General features: G+C 42.3%; 2 protein-coding genes across 3 annotated transcripts in view; both read left to right on the forward strand.

Moving 5' to 3' along the window:
- The window catches only part of LOC139444723 (uncharacterized), a 31198-nt gene extending 27300 nt beyond the window's left edge, over positions 1-3898 (forward strand). The window contains exon 7 of the mRNA XM_071225654.1: positions 85-3898. Within this exon, the coding sequence (XP_071081755.1) occupies positions 85-1187 (1103 nt within the window). The 3' untranslated portion in view covers positions 1188-3898. The remainder of the gene's footprint in view (positions 1-84) is intronic.
- An 8032-nt stretch (positions 3899-11930) lies between these two features.
- The window catches only part of LOC139444761 (universal stress protein YxiE-like), a 38270-nt gene continuing 29176 nt past the window's right edge, over positions 11931-21024 (forward strand). Inside the window, exons 1-2 of one of the 2 annotated variants that reach the window (XM_071225705.1) lie at positions 11931-12225; positions 17517-17603. In XM_071225705.1, the coding sequence (XP_071081806.1) occupies positions 12132-12225; positions 17517-17603 (181 nt within the window). In that variant the 5' untranslated portion in view covers positions 11931-12131. The remainder of the gene's footprint in view (positions 12226-17516; positions 17604-21024) is intronic. The other variant, XM_071225706.1, reaches the window with a different exon arrangement.

The following is a 21024-nucleotide window of genomic DNA, read 5'->3' on the forward strand; positions in this document are numbered from 1 at the left end:
TGTACAGTAAGTGTCTTGTCTCATGTGTTCTATGTAATGAGTGTCCTGTCCCATGATATCTCTACTTTACGTCTATGTTGTCAGGCTTGAGCAAGGATATACAGAAATACGCTGCAGGAAACAACGAACACATATACCAGACAGTGTCCGAGAGGAGAGTGTACCAGAACCCGCCCACAAGTCCACAACGCCGGACCCCAACAACTCCCAACCACATCTACTTCGTCAATGGCAGCCATGACAGTTTAAACGAACCTGCTGGTCACGTGAACCAAGCTTTCCGAACTGACGACACGTTATCCCAGCGGAATGTTAGCGGAGGAACCACCGCTAGCGCTAGCGCCACGAACACCTCGACCCAGTCACGGCAGACTGAAGCCCCAGATCCCCGTGGGAGGAGCACTTCGCTGTCCCCATCTCATTCCGGACAGGTGGTCATGACCGACATCCCAAACAGAGCCCTCCCAGGCGGGATACTACCGGAAGTGCCTGCTAATGGCCATGTCCCAAATGGAGGTGTCATATCACCGGTATTCCAACAAAGACCTTCAACTTTGCATTTTCATCAGAATCCCAGATTTACTGATATTCCAGGCATGACTGATAATGGACATACGTCGAATTTGCTTGCACACAGTATGAGTCCAGTTCTGAATCGTCCAGACTTACACCATTTGCCTGAAACCTACATGGGCTCGCCTCTGTCCTCGGTGTCTCCAGTGACTGACTCGCCCGTTTCTCAGGGGGTGCTCAGTCATCACAGCTCGCCTGCAATGGCTGCCAACCCATCCATGTTGCAAACTCTTGCCAGCCAGCAGGCTGTTCTTGAACAGCAGGCAGCGCTCACCGCTCTTGAAGTGCAGAGACTACACCTCCTTCAGCAACAAAGTGCTCAGCATCCCTCCAACCCCTACATCCCGCTGTCAGCCACCGAGACACGGCCTCATCTGTCACCCTTGCGAGACCCCCCATATCCCAGTCAGGATGAGCTTCCCATGGACAGACCCAGGCCGAGAACCAACCCCCAACACATGGCCCCACTCTCCAGCAGGGTGTCATCGCATCACGGCAGCATAGACTCCCTGAGATCCAGCGGACGATCTCGCCACCAAGTCTCGCCACCATACAGCCCTGATGGCGAGAACATCCACATGCAACCGCTTGACTCGAGAATATCCCGAGTCTGACCGGTCAACTACTGTAAAAAGGAAGATTAGCGGATCTAGTTGTGAATGAATTGTGTATAGAAATATAACCCTGAAATTACCGCGACATACTTCCTAAGAATATTGACGGCTTCATCTTACCGTGTGATGACAGCTCATTTAACTCAACGGCTTATGCCGAAAGATGCTCTTAATACTCATCATTGAGCCTGCCGTCATCCGACGAGGTATAGTGTATATAAGAAACCACAGCATTGTCGCCATCCTCAATATTGACATTCCGAACTCGCCGCGTCAAACAAATATTGTACATTGCAAATAGTTTTATAAGTGCTATATTTTTACTTTGTATCATGATATAGGGTAGGCATAGCTAAAGGCTCTATGGCCGCAGTACTGCGCTGGAATCTGACTCGTGAGGTTTATGTGTTTTATCTAATCCTATGTTGTGATATTTTTTCTGTTATCTATATTTTATATAGCGTTTATTTCCATGTCATACTTATACTCAAGCAATTGTTTCTGTTTGTTTTTGTTTATTGTTTATTGTTTATGAATACTTCTTGGAGAGTCGGCTCAATGTCCGAGCAGAGGAACGCGACAGCAAGAAGCTCAAGGGTGTGGGAATTCATAACATTCACATGAAGCAATAGTACATCGGTACATCACTATAAGGCATATTATGTCATCATAACTTCCCTTTGATCTATGTTGTGTCATCATTGCATCACTATTAGGTGTGTTGTGACATCACATCCCTATTTGATGTATTGTGACATCATCACATCACTATTAGGTATGTTGTGACATCATCACATCACTATAAGGTATGTTGTGACATCATCACATCACTAATAGGTATGTTGTGACATCATCACATCACTATTAGGTATGTTGTGACATCATCACATCACTAATAGGTATGTTGTGACATCATCACATCACTATTAGGTATGTTGTGACATCATCACATCACTATTAGGTATGTTGTGACATCATCACATCACTATTAGGTATGTTGTGACATCATCACATCACTAATAGGTATGTTGTGACATCATCACATCACTATTAGGTATGTTGTGACATCATCACATGACTAATAGGTGTGTTGTGACATCATGACATCACTAATAGGTATGTTGTGACATCATCACATCACTATTAGGTATGTTGTGACATCACCACATCACTATTAGGTATGTTGTGACATCATCACATCACTAATAGGTGTGTTGTGACATCATGACATCACTAATAGGTATGTTGTGACATCATCACATCACTATTAGGTAAGTTGGGACATCATCACATCACTATTAGGTATGTTGGTTCATACTTCCTTTGCATAATAAAAGACGGCACCATGACAAATTAAACCGTTAAGATCTATTTTACTCTGGAAAATGACATGGAAGATTGTTTCCCTGTATACAGTGTTCAAGTGTGGATCTCGCATAACTCTGGCCTTTGTTCGGCGGTCATCGGATTAGCTCATGAATTATGCCAAATACGAATATTGATTTGTTGATTAACATGTGTACATTGTATATCTTATCACTAATCTGACATATATGTGACTTATGACCAGCCTTGTATGAACAATGTGGAACTGTCATCTACATATTGTATAAAATACGTCCAGTCTGACGCTGACGAGTGCCCATTGTATAACATACGATCAGTCTAACACCATCGTGTGCCCCTCGTATAACGTGATCAGTCCAACACCAGCGTGTGCCCCTCGTATAACGTGATCAGTCCAACACCAACGTGTGCCCCTCGTAAAGCGTGATCAGTCCAACACCATCGTGTGCCCCTCGTAAAGCGTGATCAGCGTAACGTTATCGTATTCAGTTTTGAAAAACGCTAGTATTAAAAACGGTATCTTCTAAGGGGGAATTATTTAGTTATCCGTATAGCCTTACCCTGCCGACGAGGTAATATATTATGACACTGAATGTTATATACCGTATTCGACCTAATAGGCGCACAGGGCGTTCTCAAATTTAGAAATTGAGGGCTCTTATTAGAATATAATTTTTTGTGAAAAAAAGTTGAAAGATCGTAAATTTTGTGGTATATGCTGACAGCCTGAAATGATACAAAAGAAAAGTCTGTGCGTATTATACACGACACCTATATTTTTCAAGAATTTAATTGTCCATAATTAAGGGAGCACATAACACACGAGTACGTATTATACATGAATAAATACGTCTTGTGTACATCAATCAACCGGAATGGGTGCTAATTGGGATTGTTCACTAGCCAATACATTAGCAAATATCGCTGTGGCCCCTAATTAGAGTGGGGCGCTTATTACGTCGAATACTGTATTTCAGTACGTGTGTAGGCTCCCCTGCGGGTCCATGTGTTTGTTGGTGAGGGACACGGCCACACCGATACAAGAAGCATGACCATGACAATACTCGCCACAGGGTCATATGTGACCATATCAAACATGTTGAGTGACGTCACGAGGACTACACGTCACACTATGGGAATATGTGACATTGTGTTAGTAAATTTATATGTCATATTATGTTCGTGAATATACCAGCATATCACACATGTTGACACAAGTGACTCTGTCAATGCACACCAATTGTACGACACGTTAGCAGATGTATAAATAGACACAATACATTCCAGAGCTCAGAGGTTTGTATGGATATTTAAGATATTTTCAAATGTCAACGTGTTGAATAAAATTCTTATATTATATTGAGCATCACGTGTTGATTGTTCCATTATGAAGGTTTGACTGTAACCATGACATCAAGAAACATATGAAGTGGTAAACTCTCTCCAGGAGAAGTTCGTGTTCCGAAACAAAAACTGCAGGACAAACCAGAGTAGCTCGCTCAACCGTGACAATAACCACATCATGGTGGCATTAAGGCCAGAACAGCTGCCTAGAACAGTTTACCAGAACAGCGCCCTGGTGACATTAAGGCCAGAACAGCTGCCTAGAACAGTTTACCAGAACCGCACCCTGGTGACATTAAGGCCAGAACAGCTGCCTAGAACAGTTTACCAGAACAGCACCCTGGTGACATTAAGGCCAGAACAGCTGCCTAGAACAGTTTACCAGAACCGCACCCTGGTGGTATTAAGGCCAGAACAGCTGCCTAGAACAGTTTACCAGAACAGCGCCCTGGTGGCATTAAGGCTAGAACAGCTGCCTAGAACAGTTTACGAGAACAGCACCCTGGTGGCGTTAAGGCCAGAACAGCTGCCTAGAACAGTTTACCAGAACAGCACCCTGGTGACATTAAGGCCAGAACAGCTGCCTAGAACAGTTTACCAGAACCGCACCCTGGTGGTATTAAGGCCAGAACAGCTGCCTAGAACAGTTTACCAGAACAGCGCCCTGGTGGCATTAAGGCTAGAACAGCTGCCTAGAACAGTTTACGAGAACAGCACCCTGGTGGCGTTAAGGCCAGAACAGCTGCCTAGAACATTTTACCAGAACCGCACCCTGGTGGCATTACGGCTACAACAGCTGCCTAGAACATTTTAGCAGAACCACACCCTGGTGGCATTAAGGCCAGAACAGCTGCCTAGAACAGTTTACCAGAACCACACCCTGGTGGTATTAAGGCTGGAAAAGCTGCCTGGAGCAGTTTACCATAACCAAACAATGATTTGATGGATTCGAAGTTTGAATAGGCTCCAGGAACATATTTAGAATCGTAACAGACGACACAAATACACCAAGGGTGTCATTGAAAACACAATGAAGTGATAAAGGACAATGTGCTGTGTGTGCTAAAGTACAAAGTGTTGTGTGGTGAAGTACAATGTGCTGTGCGTGGTGAAGTACAATGTGCTGTGTGTGGTAAAGTACAGTGTGTTGTGTGTGGTGAAGTACAATGTGTTGTATGGTGAAGTACAAAGTGTTGTGTGTGGTGAAGTACAATGTGTTGTGTGGTGAAGTACAATGTGTTGTGTGTGGTGAAGTACAATGTGTTGTGTGTGGTGAAGTACAATGTGTTGTGTGTGGTGAAGTACAGTGTGTTGTGTGTGGTGAAGTACAATGTGTTGTATGGTGAAGTACAAAGTGTTGTGTGTGGTGAAGTACAATGTGTTGTGTGTGGTGAAGTACAGTGTGTTGTGTGTGGTGAAGTACAATGTGTTGTATGGTGAAGTACAAAGTGTTGTGTGTGGTGAAGTACAATGTGTTGTGTGTGGTGAAGTACAGTGTGTTGTGTGTGGTGAAGTACAGTGTGTTGTGTGTGGTGAAGTACAATGTATTGTGTGTGGTGAAGTACAATGTGCTGTGCGTGGTGAAGTACAATGTGCTGTGTGTGGTGAAGTACAATGTGTTGTGTGGTGAAGTACAAAGTGTTGTGTGTGGTGAAGTACAATGTGCTGTGTGCGGTGAAGTACAGTGTGTTGTGTGTGGTGAAGTACAAAGTGTTGTGTGTGGTGAAGTACAGTGTGTTGTGTGTGGTGAAGTACAGTGTGTTGTGTGTGGTGAAGTACAGTGTGTTGTGTGTGGTGAAGTACAGTGTGTTGTGTGTGGTGAAGTACAATGTGTTGTGTGTGGTGAAGTACAGTGTGTTGTGTGTGGTGAAGTACAGTGTGTTGTGTGTGGTGAAGTACAATGTATTGTGTGTGGTGAAGTACAATGTGCTGTGCGTGGTGAAGTACAATGTGCTGTGTGTGGTGAAGTACAGTGTGTTGTGTGTGGTGAAGTACAATGTGTTGTATGGTGAAGTACAAAGTGTTGTGTGTGGTGAAGTACAATGTGTTGTGTGTGGTGAAGTACAATGTGTTGTGCGTGGTGAAGTACAATGTGTTGTGTGTGGTGAAGTACAGTGTGTTGTGTGTGGTGAAGTACAATGTGTTGTGTGGTGAAGTACAAAGTGTTGTGTGTGGTGAAGTACAGTGTGTTGTGTGTGGTGAAGTACAGTGTGTTGTGTGTGGTGAAGTACAGTGTGTTTTGTGTGGTGAAGTACAGTGTGTTGTGTGTGGTGAAGTACAGTGTGTTGTGTGTGGTGAAGTACAGTGTGTTGTGTGTGGTGAAGTACAGTGTGTTGTGTGTGGTGAAGTACAAAGTGTTGTGTGTGGTGAAGTACAATGTGTTGTGTGTGGTGAAGTACAGTGTGATGTGTGTGGTGAAGTACAGTGTGTTGTGTGTGGTGAAGTACAGTGTGTTGTGTGTGGTGAAGTACAAAGTGTTGTGTGTGGTGAAGTACAATGTGTTGTGTGTGGTGAAGTACAATGTGTTGTGTGTGGTGAAGTACAAAGTATTGTGTGTGGTGAAGTACAGTGTGTTGTGTGTGGTGAAGTACAATGTGTTGTGTGTGGTGAAGTACAATGTGTTGTGTGTGGTGAAGTACAGTGTGTTGTGTGTGGTGAAGTACAGTGTGTTGTGTGTGGTGAAGTACAGTGTGTTGTGTGTGGTGAAGTACAATGTGTTGTGTGTGGTGAAGTACAATGTGTTGTGTGTGGTGAAGTACAGTGTGTTGTGTGTGGTGAAGGACAGTGTGTTGTGTGTGGTGAAGTACAATGTGTTGTGTGTGGTGAAGTACAGTGTGTTGTGTGTGGTGAAGTACAAAGTGTTGTGTGTGGTAAAGTACAATGTGTTGTGTGTGGTAAAGTACAATGTGTTGTGTGTGGTGAAGTACAATGTGTTGTGTGTGGTGAAGTACAGTGTGTTGTGTGTGGTGAAGTACAATGTATTGTGTGTGGTGAAGTACAGTGTGTTGTGTGTGGTGAAGTACAATGTGTTGTGTGTGGTGAAGTACAATGTGTTGTGTGTGGTGAAGTACAATGTGTTGTGTGTGGTGAAGTACAATGTGTTGTGTGTGGTGAAGTACAATGTGTTGTGTGTGGTGAAGTACAAAGTGTTGTGTGTGGTGAAGTACAATGTGCTGTGTGTGGTGAAGTACAATGTGTTGTGTGTGGTGAAGTACAATGTGTTGTGTGTGGTGAAGTACAGTGTGTTGTGTGTGGTGTAGTACAATGTGTTGTGTGTGGTGAAGTACAATGTGTTGTGTGGTGAAGTACAATGTGTTGTGTGTGGTGAAGTACAATGTGTTGTGTGTGGTGAAGTACAGTGTGTTGTGTGTGGTGAAGTACAGTGTGTTGTGTGTGGTGTAGTACAATGTGTTGTGTGTGGTGAAGTACAATGTGTTGTGTGTGGTGAAGTACAATGTGTTGTGTGTGGTGAAGTACAATGTGTTGTGTGTGGTGAAGTACAGTGTGTTGTGTGTGGTGAAGTACAGTGTGTTGTGTGTGGTGAAGTACAATGTGTTGTGTGTGGTGAAGTACAATGTGTTGTGTGTGGTGAAGTACAGTGTGTTGTGTGTGGTGAAGTACAATGTGTTGTGTGTGGTGAAGTACAGTGTGTTGTGTGTGGTGAAGTACAATGTGTTGTGTGTGGTGAAGTACAATGTGTTGTGTGTGGTGAAGTACAATGTGTTGTGTGTGGTGAAGTACAATGTGTTGTGTGTGGTGAAGTACAATGTGTTGTGAGTGGTGAAGTACAATGTGTTGTGTGTGGTGAAGTACAATGTGTTGTGTGTGGTGAAGTACAATGTGTTGTGTGTGGTGAAGTACAAAGTGTTGTGTGTGGTGAAGTACAATGTGCTGTGTGTGGTGAAGTACAATGTGTTGTGTGTGGTGAAGTACAATGTGTTGTGTGTGGTGAAGTACAGTGTGTTGTGTGTGGTGTAGTACAATGTGTTGTGTGTGGTGAAGTACAATGTGTTGTGTGTGGTGAAGTACAATGTGTTGTGTGTGGTGAAGTACAATGTGTTGTGTGTGGTGAAGTACAGTGTGTTGTGTGTGGTGAAGTACAATGTGTTGTGTGTGGTGAAGTACAGTGTGTTGTGTGTGGTGAAGTACAGTGTGTTGTGTGGTGAAGTACAATGTGTTGTGTGTGGTGAAGTACAATTTGTTGTGTGTGGGACATCATAAAGTTAGTATGACGTATTCATGTATATGATAAGTATGGCATCCGCAAGTACATAAGTATGGCATCAGCATGTACATTGAAGATATCACATCTTGAAGTGAATACTAGGTATGACTGTTTATATACATAAACATGACATCATCAAGTAGATACATATGACAAATAACTGTACTACAATTGGATTACTCTTATTTCTCTTTTTCGTGAGACATCAACACTACCTCCACCAAAGGTTTTACACAAGTGTGACGGTCGGTCGGACTTGGAATTACATTTATAAACAAGTGACTGCTTTTGTTGAACTTATCCTTATGTCTGTAGGATGTCACATTCTCGACTATCCGGGTAATATATATCAATTTGCTTCGCTAAATTCCCTGAACCCTCTGGGAAGTAGCGTCTCCATTTTCAGCTCTTCAGTATGTGTCCGAGTGGGGTATCCATGTTAAACTGTGGCATGGCATCTCAGTGCGCAAGCACTATAACACCGACGTAAGTCCGGACTAGTACACGCAGCCGCACACAAACGCACAAAAGCGCAATTATCCTGAGAGTGAAGTTAAACCCTACTTTATCGCACCACACATCTTGTGACGGTTTCATAAGGGTCGGACTTCCAATAGAGAGTTAGAATCTTGGAAGCTCTCATAAAATACGCTTAAGTTCTTAAAGTAGTCTGAAATGAAGAATTTTGTTCATGAATGATCCTGATTTCTACAGTTACGTGTGTTTTGTTTGTTGTTTATGATTTATTCCAGTTACACCACGACCGGCTCTAAGTGGTCGAGCCTTGTCCAGAGAACGATCCAGACCGTGGGTGTACCATGACGCGCAACAAAGTCATCAAGCCTGTACATACGATCCATTAAATCTTCTCCCACGACAAGCCTGTGTTGCCCAGGATATCAATCACGTCATGATTTTAATGTCAATGACGTCATTGGTATCATGCGATGTCATGGATAGATTCGTTTCGTCCAATGTTCAATAAATAAGTCCTAATGATATAAACTGCGGAGCATAAGAAACTGTCCCTTTTAATTGATTTTATCATATGTTTGATTTTTATTTGAACATGTCTTAAGTTAGCGATATCATAATAAATAATATTAAAACTAAACTGTACTGGCGCTTAGTCAGCACTCATTGAATACTTCTACATGGTTTTATTTTAAAAAATATTATTTCTTACCCCAGTCTCCATTGAACCAATTTATTTTTAAACAAAATTACCCAGCCACAAATTACTTTTTACATACAGTTGCAGGAATGAGTGATGGTTAAATAGACATATTCAAAGTAAACAACAGTTTTCAATTGCATGAAAAAGAAACTGGGTACACATTCCTTTGCCCATCTGTTCAGTTCACATGTTGATACAGAGGTGGCAGAGATGGGTCGCTGAATGCCATACAGCCAAGTACATGACAGGGGTCCATGGTGATACAGAGGTGGCAGAGATGAGTCGCTGAATGCCATACAGCCAAGTACATGACAGGGGTCCATGGTGATACAGAGGTGGCAGAGATGAGTCGCTGAATGCCATACAGCCAAGTACATGACAGGGGTCCATGGTGATACAGAGGTGGCAGAGATGGGTCGCTGAATGCCATACAGCCAAGTACATGCCAGGGGTCCATGGTGATACAGAGGTGGCAGAGATGAGTCGCTGAATGCCATACAGCCAAGTACATGACAGGGGTCCATGGTGATACAGAGGTGGCAGAGATGAGTCGCTGAATGCCATACAGCCAAGTACATGACAGGGGTCCATGGTGATACAGAGGTGGCAGAGATGAGTCGCTGAATGCCATACAGCCAAGTACATGACAGGGGTCCATGGTGATACAGAGGTGGCAGAGATGAGTCGCTGAATGCCATACAGCCAAGTACATGACAGGGGTCCATACCCAGGCGTCCAAGTCGCTGCAATTCGAAGAACGGAAGTACGTAGCTTAGGCGTGTAAGAAAATTTTGATCGTGGGTTCGAATCCCAGGTTCGCCCTGATTATGTTTCTATGTTTGTGGGTTTCACCAAAGTGGTAAACGTCAAACACATGCATCGTTCCGGGCTATTTACCCACATCTAGTCGATACGCTGAAGTGTCACTAAAATAGTGTTCAAGCCGTGAGACAAACTCACTCACTGTAACACAGTGGAGATAGATATACACGTGTATGTACACGTCCTGTCGGAAAGAAACATCCACACAACCCGTCGTCATCCTCGGCAAATACTCTCTCTGACACAGTGCTACAAGTACAGGTAAACCTCCGAATGAAATTGCCCGGCTTAGCGGCGTAACGTTCCTAAAAGTAATTTCCAAAAACGCGAGGTTTCCGGATTAACAAGGTTGTGACTTCAGAACTATTACTACTTTGGCTGACGTACAACACGTAGTTCCTGCCTCAGTCTCAGACTTATCCTACGGAATTTATTCAATAGATAAGGCCGCAACACCAGTAAAACAACGGAGAAAGCCATACTTTTAACAATTCCAAGAAAATGTTATACAATAATTAGTAAGACATTTCTACGAATCCCCTTAATGGATATCGATACAAATACATTTATGTCGTTTCAATGATATATTTCGTTATAAAAAATACTTTATTACTATTATTATTATTGTTGTTGTTGTTGCTGATGTTATTATTGTCATTATTGTTTTCGTCATTAGTGTCATTAATTTTGTTGTTATACTTAGCTATTGTTCTTGTAGTAGTGGTAGTAGTAGTAGTAGGAGTTGTAGTAGTAGTAGTAGTGGTAGTAGTAGTAGTGGTAATAGTAGTAGTAGTAGTAGTAGTGGTAGTAGTGGTAATAGTAGTAGTAGTAGTAGTAGTAGTAGTAGTAGTGGTAGTGGTAATAGTAGTAGTAGTGGTAGTAGTAGTAGTAGTAGTAGTAGTGGTAGTAGTAGTAGTAGCAGTAGTAGTGGTAGTAGTGGTAGTAGTGGTAGTAGTAGTAGTAGTAGTAGTAGTAGTAGTAGTAGTAGTGGTAGTAGTAGTAGTAGTGGTAGTAGTAGTAGTAGTAGTAGTAGTAGTAGTAGTAGTAGTAGTAGTAGTTGTAGTAGTAGTAGTAGTAGTAGTAGTAGTAGTAGTATTGGTAGTAGTAGTAGTAGTAGTAGTAGTAGTAGTAGTAGTAGTAGTAGTGGTAGTAGTGGTAGTAGTAGTAGTAGTAGTAGTAGTAGTTGTAGTAGTAGTAGTAGTAGTAGTAGTAGCAGAAGCAGAGGAGACCTCCAAAACCCAGTTCAAATTTAAGAAACTTATGACCAAAAACAGTGTATGTGATCAAAAAGGTCTATTTAAATTCCTTTATCATAATTATGTAAAATACAGTTTGTACAATGTCCTATTTTCATTACACTTCTTAAATGCCGCCGTTTTGTACAATTGTATTAAACTGTAATTGTATAATATTCTACGTACATTTTCCGCGAAATTAGATGAGAGTTGTAATTAGCCGCATAGTTGTTTCACCGGAATCGTCACATGGATGCCATTTAGCAATCAAGGTATTTTCGAATGTCCCAATATGTTTCATTCCCCCTTGAAATGATGCAACGCCCTTGTTACAGTGTGTGAAGCACGAAGCGCGTGTCACTCCACTCAGTGTTGCACCAGCAACAGATGTCCTGCTGCACGTGGGAGATGCAAGCCATCCCATCCTTGCATCACCACATCTCACAGCCTGTTCCGGCACCACCGTCAGAACCCGCTGACGTCACGCGGTGATGTCGAGTCTATTCTGAAACCCCAAACCGCCTCTTTACGTCACCGCCCCCCCCCCCCCCCCCCCCCCCCCCCCCCCCCTTGCCCTTCTCGCAGTTCAGTACAGCGTAAAAGGAACGAGCGTAGCTCTGGAAGTCATAGCCGGCTGAAGCTGTGCGAAGACAAACGCTTCCTTCATATTTCGTCAGGCGATCCCAAAATACTCCTGTCTGCTAGGCGCGCATTGGAATACCAGCACCACCTGCTGTAGGAGATTGGTGGTTTCAGTGATTGTACTGTAGTGACCAACCCGAGGACCGCGAACTATGGCTGGGGACAAGCGACATGACATGTCCTCCTTTCACCATATTGTCCTCCTTGCAGCGGATAACACGGAGTTCTCCGAGTATGCGTTTAACTGTAAGTACCCTCCATACACAGTATTACATGTAACCTAATCAGGGAGCCAGGATACTACTATTTCAGGAGCTGTGAGCTATATGTAATGTCACCGGTGTAGTATCAACGTATATGAACGTTTCGCTGTGCAGCGCAGTGAAATCCTATCATTACCGACGCCATCGTTCCCTGTCCAGATTAACAGGTTTTCATTTTAACGAGGTTAGGTATACAGGTACGTAATTATGACAATTTGAGTAATGTTGGCCTGAGTCGTCTAAGGCGCTGCGATTCTGTTTAGTTGCATGCGTTCCAAACACCTATTTTATTGTGAGTTCGAATTCCTTATTAATGGTGCCACCACCAAACACGTACTGGTGTGTTTTAAACGATTAAAGGCTTAAAACCTGCATCCACTCCCTATATACATGAAACTGGCATGTCGCGATACAACTGAAATGCCGTTCAATGCGGCGTTAAACCCACTCACTCTCTAAACTTTCCCGTGGGCACGGGTGGCCCAGTCGTCTAAGGCGCCGCAATTCGCTGTGCAGAGTTGCGTCCCTTGGGCACACCGGAAACCTATGATTGTGAGTTTGAATCCCGGTTCGCCCCGATTATGTTTCTTGGTTTGTCAGCACCATACCCGTGCTCGTTTGTTTCACCGAAGTGGTAAACGTCTGAGACCTGCATCACTTCGGGCTTTCCTCCCACATTAAGCTGACAAGCCGTTATATGACTGGAATACTGTTAAAAGCGGCGTTAAACACAACTCACTCACTTAAACTTTCCCAACAGTACCCGTCCCGAAGGCAGATTTCTAAACCAACAGACAATGAACTTAGAGGTTTTCACCACACTTTATATCTCAAAAACAAAGGACATATTAAGTAGTGAGGGTTGGGTTTAACGCCGCTTTTAACAGTATTCCAGTTATATCATGGCATGTCAGCTTACTAAGCGCTACTAGGTAACTGATATTTTTCACATCAGTTGCGAGTGAATTATAACTTTTTTAACTTCCATCTGCTTTGAGGTCTTTCTAAATGTTTGTTGTATGTTTATTGAGAGTAATTGAGTCGAGCATCCTCACTGAAACCAACCTCATTATTTCATGGAGCAAAAACATCTTCAGTCAAGCCAGATTGTACAAGCAAAGCAGGTTATGAAATAGTGAGTTAACGAGTTAACAATGAGTTAACAATGAGTAAATGTAGAGTTATGCCTATCTGCCACACCATCAAGATGGCCTGTGTACAATGAGTGAGTGAGTGAGTGAGTGAGTTGGGTTTAGCATTGCTTTTAACAGTATTCCAGTTATATCATGGCATGTCAGCTTAATGTTGGAGGAAAGCCCAAAGGGATGCAGGTCTCAAACGTTTACACTTCGGTGAAACCCACGAGCACGGGTATGGTGCTGACAAACCTAGAAACATAATCGGAGCGGACCGGGATTCGAACCCAGAATCATAGGTTTCTGGCGTGCCCAAGGGACGAATCGCGGCGCCTTGGACGACTAGGCCACCCGTGCCCCCTACATGTTAGGGAAGAGAATTTATGGATGTCAACTCCTTTATCATGAGGAACACAACGTCTCGGAGTATATGCTTACCCCTTCATCCTTCACCTTGATGCCAGTCAATGACTCAAATGACATGTATGTTTCTTAGGCTGAAACACAGTCGTGTATACTACATTTTGGGTCGTACACAGTCTCGTAGTAATAAAAGTAAGGTGTATCATTGGAACGGAACGAAAACTAATTATGTCCGTGCCAGTATCACTTCCATCACTGCAGTGTTTCCATATTTCTGTACAAGAGAACACGTGCACCTCTCAGCTCTCAGGCCACTTGTACAGATGTGCCACACGTGGCGTTACGTGGAACCACTACGTTCACTCTTCTGGGGAATAACAGAGACGCTGTCAGCGCGGTGCAGTTACGCTATCACTGCTACTGCGTTACTCCCGTGTTTATTCTGTAGATAATATATGTGTTACATTAGACGCATCCTCTCACACATAACCTCCACTTCAGTGATGGGGTAGATTCCCATCTTAATATCTAAAACAAGTTCGTTAAGTGCGTTTCTGTGCGTGCGATTGAGAGTGCATTGTATTTACATCAGGAATATGCTTGATTGTTACACGGGGCAGAACGGAATTTGAAAGAAAATATTATTTAAACTATTTCATATAAACATTCAGTTGATGTAATATGTCTTTTAGAAATGGGTTTATAGTGTGTGGATATCGGCGCTTAACAACTCTACATCAATGGATATGAACTGAAACAATGCATAACGTTATTCATACATAATACTCCTGCTTCTTAAACTATTGTTCGTGCATATGGTTCAATATCAATATTACAATTATTATTTGGATTGAGGTCAATATGTCATTAGTGATCTTGTGGGAAAATACAAGAACGAGTAATTAACTAATAGTTACATATGCCTAGTTTTGATTACAAATTTATTATTTATTGTTGTTTTTTTATATTTTATATTTCAGTAATATTTCGTTTCAGACGCAGATGTCGTTTTGTTTTACTTAAACCTTTACAGTTATGATCAAGTACAATCCATAATATATTATAGCTGCATATAACCTCGTTATAAAGCGTTTAAAAATAATCTGACAAAAGACATACACAAACGATTTATTTTTAATGCAAGATAACTTTGAAATTCTTAAGAACGTAAATGTTTCTACTCATATCGGAAACCTGACCAAGGTCTAATAAACCCATATACATCACTTCATCTATGAAAACTCTTTACCAGCCGGTTTCCAAAAAATCAATCCAGCCAAACGTCGAGGGCTTTGATCATGTTTTTCCAGAAGAAATGCCAATCATCAGTGTTGATTTATTTACCTGACATCTTCCGTGCCTTCAGTTTAGGCCCGTGTTCTCTGTGGTACAAGCGGGTACGATTCACACACTCCCAGAGCCGAGCGTCAGTTTAACACATTATAGACAGGGAAGGCGCGGTGTTTATATTTTGTACAAGAAAGTCAATATTCCGATAGACTTCAGGGGGTTTCAGAATGAACTTGTTGCCTGAAGAGTACTTGAGGTAAAGTGAGGTGAAATGGGGCTTAGCTTACTGTTAAAGATTATTGCACTTTCTAGCGACGAATGTGAGTGCGTGCGTGAGTCCGTGCGTCCTTGTGTTTGTGTACGCGTGCGTGCGTGTGCTTGTACTACTAGTCAGTACTAATTCCGTTTTTATAGTGCTAGCCCAGATACCATGCCGCAGGTTAAAATGAATACCCCACTCACACACAGTATTCTGACTCCGAACTCACCAGTCATTTAGCCTTTTAATGCCAAGATCTAGGCAGGGTAACAACAAGTACCATCTTTTAACGTCTTATTGGTAAAACGGGAACAACCAACCTTCCACTCGCCGGTAGCGGTCGATAAAACTGGCAGTGGTTAGGTGTACATTGCACACTGCACCGATATAGCACCGTTGTTATGATTCAAGGTGCCTGCTATAGCATGGGATGTTCAGAGATTGTGTTAACGCTTGCTGTGTGGACCTGTAGGTCAGTGTATTAAATTGGACTCAACATGTCCAGTCTTTTGATTACTGGATTTGGAAAGGGATTTTTTGCAAAGTTGAACAGAGCGAATGTTTACTGGATATGTACAACAACTCATGATGACGATGAAGCCCACTTCTGTAGCTTCAGATGCTAGTGTCACATTGACCTGATCCGAAGCCTTATCACCATCTAGTCTTTAACTACATCATACAACCATCATTAGTTACAGAAACAGACATTTCCGGAAGGTAAAGCCAATCACGTGTGTTGATGTTAGGGAAGTGTGTTAAACGTTATAGGCAGGGTGCTTCCATAAGATTGAAACATCACGACTCAGGGTGTTTATAGTGATATAGTCCGCAATAGATCGCGAGCTCTAACACTACTTGTGTATCGGGCAATTAGCGCTTCTGGGATAGTGAAATGTGTGCAGTAGATATGTTTAGTATCTATGTTCCAGATGTCCCGTCTGTAGTGTCTGTAGTGTCTATAGTGTCTGTGTGTCGGATGGGCATCGAATGTTCTTCTTAAGTTGTAGCATTATAACTCATTGTGTAGTGACTGAATTGACTTATACATATTTTAGTCCTGCAGTACGATAGTGTTCAGACCTACCTGCCCGCGGTGCGTGTAATCGGTTCAAATATAAAATAACAAACCACAAGGCAAAGATATTACTTTCACTGTTTGGGATTTAGTTTTATGACATCCAATCTCTGTACAATAAATATATACTCGACACAAGCATTGCCATCAACGTCATACCTCAGTAAAACCTTCAAAAAGTTTGTGGTAGACATGTGGAGGACAATTCCAAATTTGACGCATCACGAACAATGATGTCCGATGCAATTCCCTATTTTGACTTGTACCATGTGTTCCCATGTTTTTTTCAGGTGAGCAATTGACTTGCCTTTGCATGTGTTTGTTACAGGTGCCACCGGCGGGGCAGGAAACGCACACTTTTTCGCGAACACCTGGTATCGTTTCTATTTGATAGTGATTCAAAAACATATGCTCATTATATAGTCGGAATTGTACAAACGACTCTGCTTTATGCAGAGATTTCTATTGGATATGGGAAGGGCTTTGTCGCTTTATTTTACCCAAAAGATAAGGGTTACAAAATGCAAGGCTCAGATCAGTAAACCTTTCAATAAGATCTATGGTAGAACGTGGAACACAATACAATGTTTAACGCATCGGTGACAAAATATATGTCCGATGCAATTCCCTATTTTGACTTGTACCATCTGTTCCCGTGTTTGTTCAGGTTAACAATTGACTTACCTTTGTATGTGTTTGTGACTGGTGCAACATATTTTAGAGCAAACGCTGTTAAAACTATTAAAACTTTTGTACAAGATATATAGTGGAAATGAAATGAAATGATTTTTATATTTCTTTTCAACCATAGGTCTTCGTAGAGCGGTCGGGTAGCTTAGCGGTTAAAGCGTTCGCTCTTCACGCCGAAGACCCGGGTTCGATTCCCGACATGGGTACAATGTGTGAAGCCCCTATCTGGTGTCCCCCGCCGTGATCTTGCTGGAATATTGCTAAAAACGGCGTAAAATCCAAACTCACTCACTCACTATAAAATATATATACATTGCCATTTCAAACATATTTTAAATCGCTACTCTACCAATGAACAAAATTCCTTGCTGGAATATTGCTAGAAGCGGCGTAAAACAATACTCATTCACTGTCTCACTTCGAACAAACCATTCTGGACAATGTCGTTCTATTTACAGGGTACAAGGATTACATTCACCGACCTGAGAACTTTGTCATCATTCTGCACTGCACCGACCACCAGGCGGAGGACTTTCGTGATGCAAGTAGGTGATATGCAGATACACGTGTCACTCAACTCTCAAATCACCCATTGCCTTTTACATATATTGTACATTTTCGATTATTGACGTTTTTACAGCTATCTTTGACAAGTGTTTCAAATGTGTTAAAGCACTGGTATCCCTTTACGGAGATACTAGCAAATATTTAATTGTATGCTTGACTATTTTCACTTGTACCCAAGAATGAAATATTTTAATACGTATCACAGTAGGGCCAATTTAGCTCAAGAAAGACATGACGAACAAATCTTTGAATGGCATTTAGAAGAGTTTCCACAATGTCATGCTTCAATTGTAAATTGTTCATTTCCATTATGCAATGGTATGTTTAACTGTAATAAGTGGTGCACATGTGCCCAATCCCTTCGTCTTTCTGGACAATAGAATATGTTTAATAAGAAGTGATACATATACGGAAGAGAATTTATGGATGTCAACTTCTTAATGAGGAAACGCTGGCTGGACTTAACACTTTTGCTTGTTGATGGAGCTTGCTACACCACCTGCATGTTGATGTCGTATCAGGTCTTTGAAAGGCATTTAGAAGTATTTCCTCATAATATAGAAGTTGACAGGCATTAATTATCTTCCTGGCGAAGGAAACAGTTTCTGAGTTACAATGTTGTTTTGTCTTAGATCCACACAACCCAAATATAGAGCATGCACGTTGTTTTACACCAGCTGTATTTCTAGGTAGAATCATATTTATTGATTTTTGTCATAGCTGATTTTCTGACACAATACAGGGTTATGGTCCAATATACTACAACTCCTATTAGTACAAGCATGGGCTACATGTACGGGTTAAAACATCTGCGTTGTCATGACAGCCACGGTGGAACAGATCCAACACAACAAGCACCTGCCGACCCCCCAGTCACACATTCTCTGACTCGGAGATATAGTCATGTGTTGTTCTGGAATCCTGGTTCCTGCAGCCATATGATCTCGTCACGGGAACTGTTTGGCCAGATACACAAACACTCGTTCAGACAGTGTTTTACACAGCCTGTCGAAAATACCCATTTCTCTCTTTTCTTTGCATGTGTTGATATGGTTGTGTGTAAAGTAGTGTTTTAACCGCAGACATCTGTATTTTAAGAAATAACGAGGTTCAGCTGTAAAACATCACAGATTTAGTCGATACCTAGAGTATATGATACTTTACTAAAATTCGAGTTTCAGTTCACTGTAACTGAAGTAAGAAAGCATTAACTCGCGTGTTCATTTTCGAGTGAGGGAACACGTCGTCTGAGGTGCCTCAACGCGCTGTGCAGAGTTGCGTCCCTTAGACGTGCCAGAACCATATGATTCGACCTTAGTACGGTGTTTGGTTGGTTAGCGCCATATCCGTTCCCGTTGGTTTCACCAAGAAGTGGGACTTGTCCCACGGTGGTTCCCACCTCCAGCTTACACGCCGTGATAGCACTGAAATACAGTTCAAGCGGCGTAAAACCCTACTCACTCACTTCATTCTCAGCTATATCTGCTATATGACGCTCACGAGATCTGCGTTTGTCAGTACTGAACACGGACCAGTGTTACTAGTTCTCAAACGCTGGGTCTGCGTTCAATTATTAAGGCGACTTAATTAAGCTAGACACCCGTATGGATTCCGGGTTAGCATTGGTTCCCAGGCGTCCCCGAGGCGTCGTAGGAGGCGTCCAAATGGATCGTATGGTCAGGATTGATTGCGAATCATCGTAGTCCGACTGCGTGGATCGATGCTCACAATATCAATCACTGCATTGTCTGGCCCAGACTCGACTATTTACAAGCAGATGTCATATAGCTGTAATATTGCTGAGTGTGGCATTGATAAAACTACGCAAGAGGCCATGCCTGTATTGTATACTGATGTTCACTGTGTGGACATCTAATTGAAATATATGCAGATCATATACTTATTAAATACACTCAGTTTAACATGTGATTACATAAATGATTTTAACGGTGTTTTAGAAGCGTTGTTTAGGTTGCTCCACCTCTTACCGTCGGTATAATGAGGTTATGTGACACGGAAGATCCAGCAGTGTAACGCCAGATTAACTAGTAAACTAACGGTCAAGCAGTGTAACACCACATTAACTAGTAAACTAACGGTCAAGCAGTGTAACACCACATTAACTAGTAAACTAACGGTCCAGCAGTGTAACACCACATTAACTAGTAAACTAACGGTCCAGCAGTGTAACACCACATTAACTAGTAAACTAACGGTCCAGCAGTGTAACACCACATTAACTAGTAAACTAACGGTATCAAGCTGTAGGCATTGAGGATGGTTTTGTTTTGTTATCGCTTGTAAACCTTGTTGATTCATTACTTCATAAGTATTGTCACCTGGTACTGTTAAACTTGCCAACATTGCTGCAATACACATACTTCATTCAGAAAGACACTTGTTGCCAAGTGGTATGGCTGGAGGGACTTCATCTTGGTATGCTGAACGGTAGGGGTGTTTGTTCCTGGATATAACACGGCACTGTGGAGTAGCACTTCATCAGCACACCTCGTCATCTGTTAACATTATGCAGGGTAATAAAAACAGCTACTAAACTGAAGATGTGGTGAAACATTGACGACCAAACAAGAACGTAACTGTTATCATTGCGGGATGGTTATATTTAGCCACACACTGTGTTTTCCCTCATTTACCGTTAAGAGATGATGGTACAATTTCTCAATTGATTTAGGAGGATAATGCCTATCATTGGTAGTTTCGGGTTTAAATATCTTGACATGCTTGAAAGCTTCACATAAAACGGCATATGCGGCAACGATATAACATGAACACAAAATATATATTCATCTAATTAACATAACGGTAAACTATAACGGTAAAGTCTCTAGTGGCGTACGGTAAAGGAGACAGATAATTATATTGTTTTTGTGCTTGGATTCATGAACCTCACCGAGTTTATGCCTGTTTCGTCTCTCTTGAATAAATTGGCAGCACATCAGGTCACGTGGTTAAAGTTTTCCCGCAGGCATTCCCGCAGGCATTCCCGCAGGCCCATGTTCCCTGTCTCAGTCAGCGAGTATTGTACGTGCTCTGCCAAAGCGCACTTAGACTTTGCCAGTTCGCAAGCACCTGTAACATATGTGATATGCATGGCCCTGGCTGCTGGTAGAAGTGGCCTGTTCAGGAAGGTTGTGTGGAATCATGTGATTGATGTGGCTTTTATTTCTACATGTAATATGGTCCTGTCTGCATGACACTGGTTTCAACGTGTTATTGTTTACGGTATATATGTACATGTCACGATTTGAACCTTGCACACCCTTACCGGGCAGCTTTCATTATATACTTCCAAGGGAGATGGGATAGTATGAGTGCTCACAATTATTAGTGACCGCCTCCGTGGTCTAGTGGTAGAGCGTCCGCCCGGAGAGCGGAAGG

This window comes from Haliotis cracherodii, unplaced genomic scaffold, assembly GCF_022045235.1.
Source record: "Haliotis cracherodii isolate W230 unplaced genomic scaffold, xgHalCrac1.p SCAF_6, whole genome shotgun sequence".
Lineage (NCBI taxonomy): Eukaryota > Metazoa > Mollusca > Gastropoda > Lepetellida > Haliotidae > Haliotis > Haliotis cracherodii.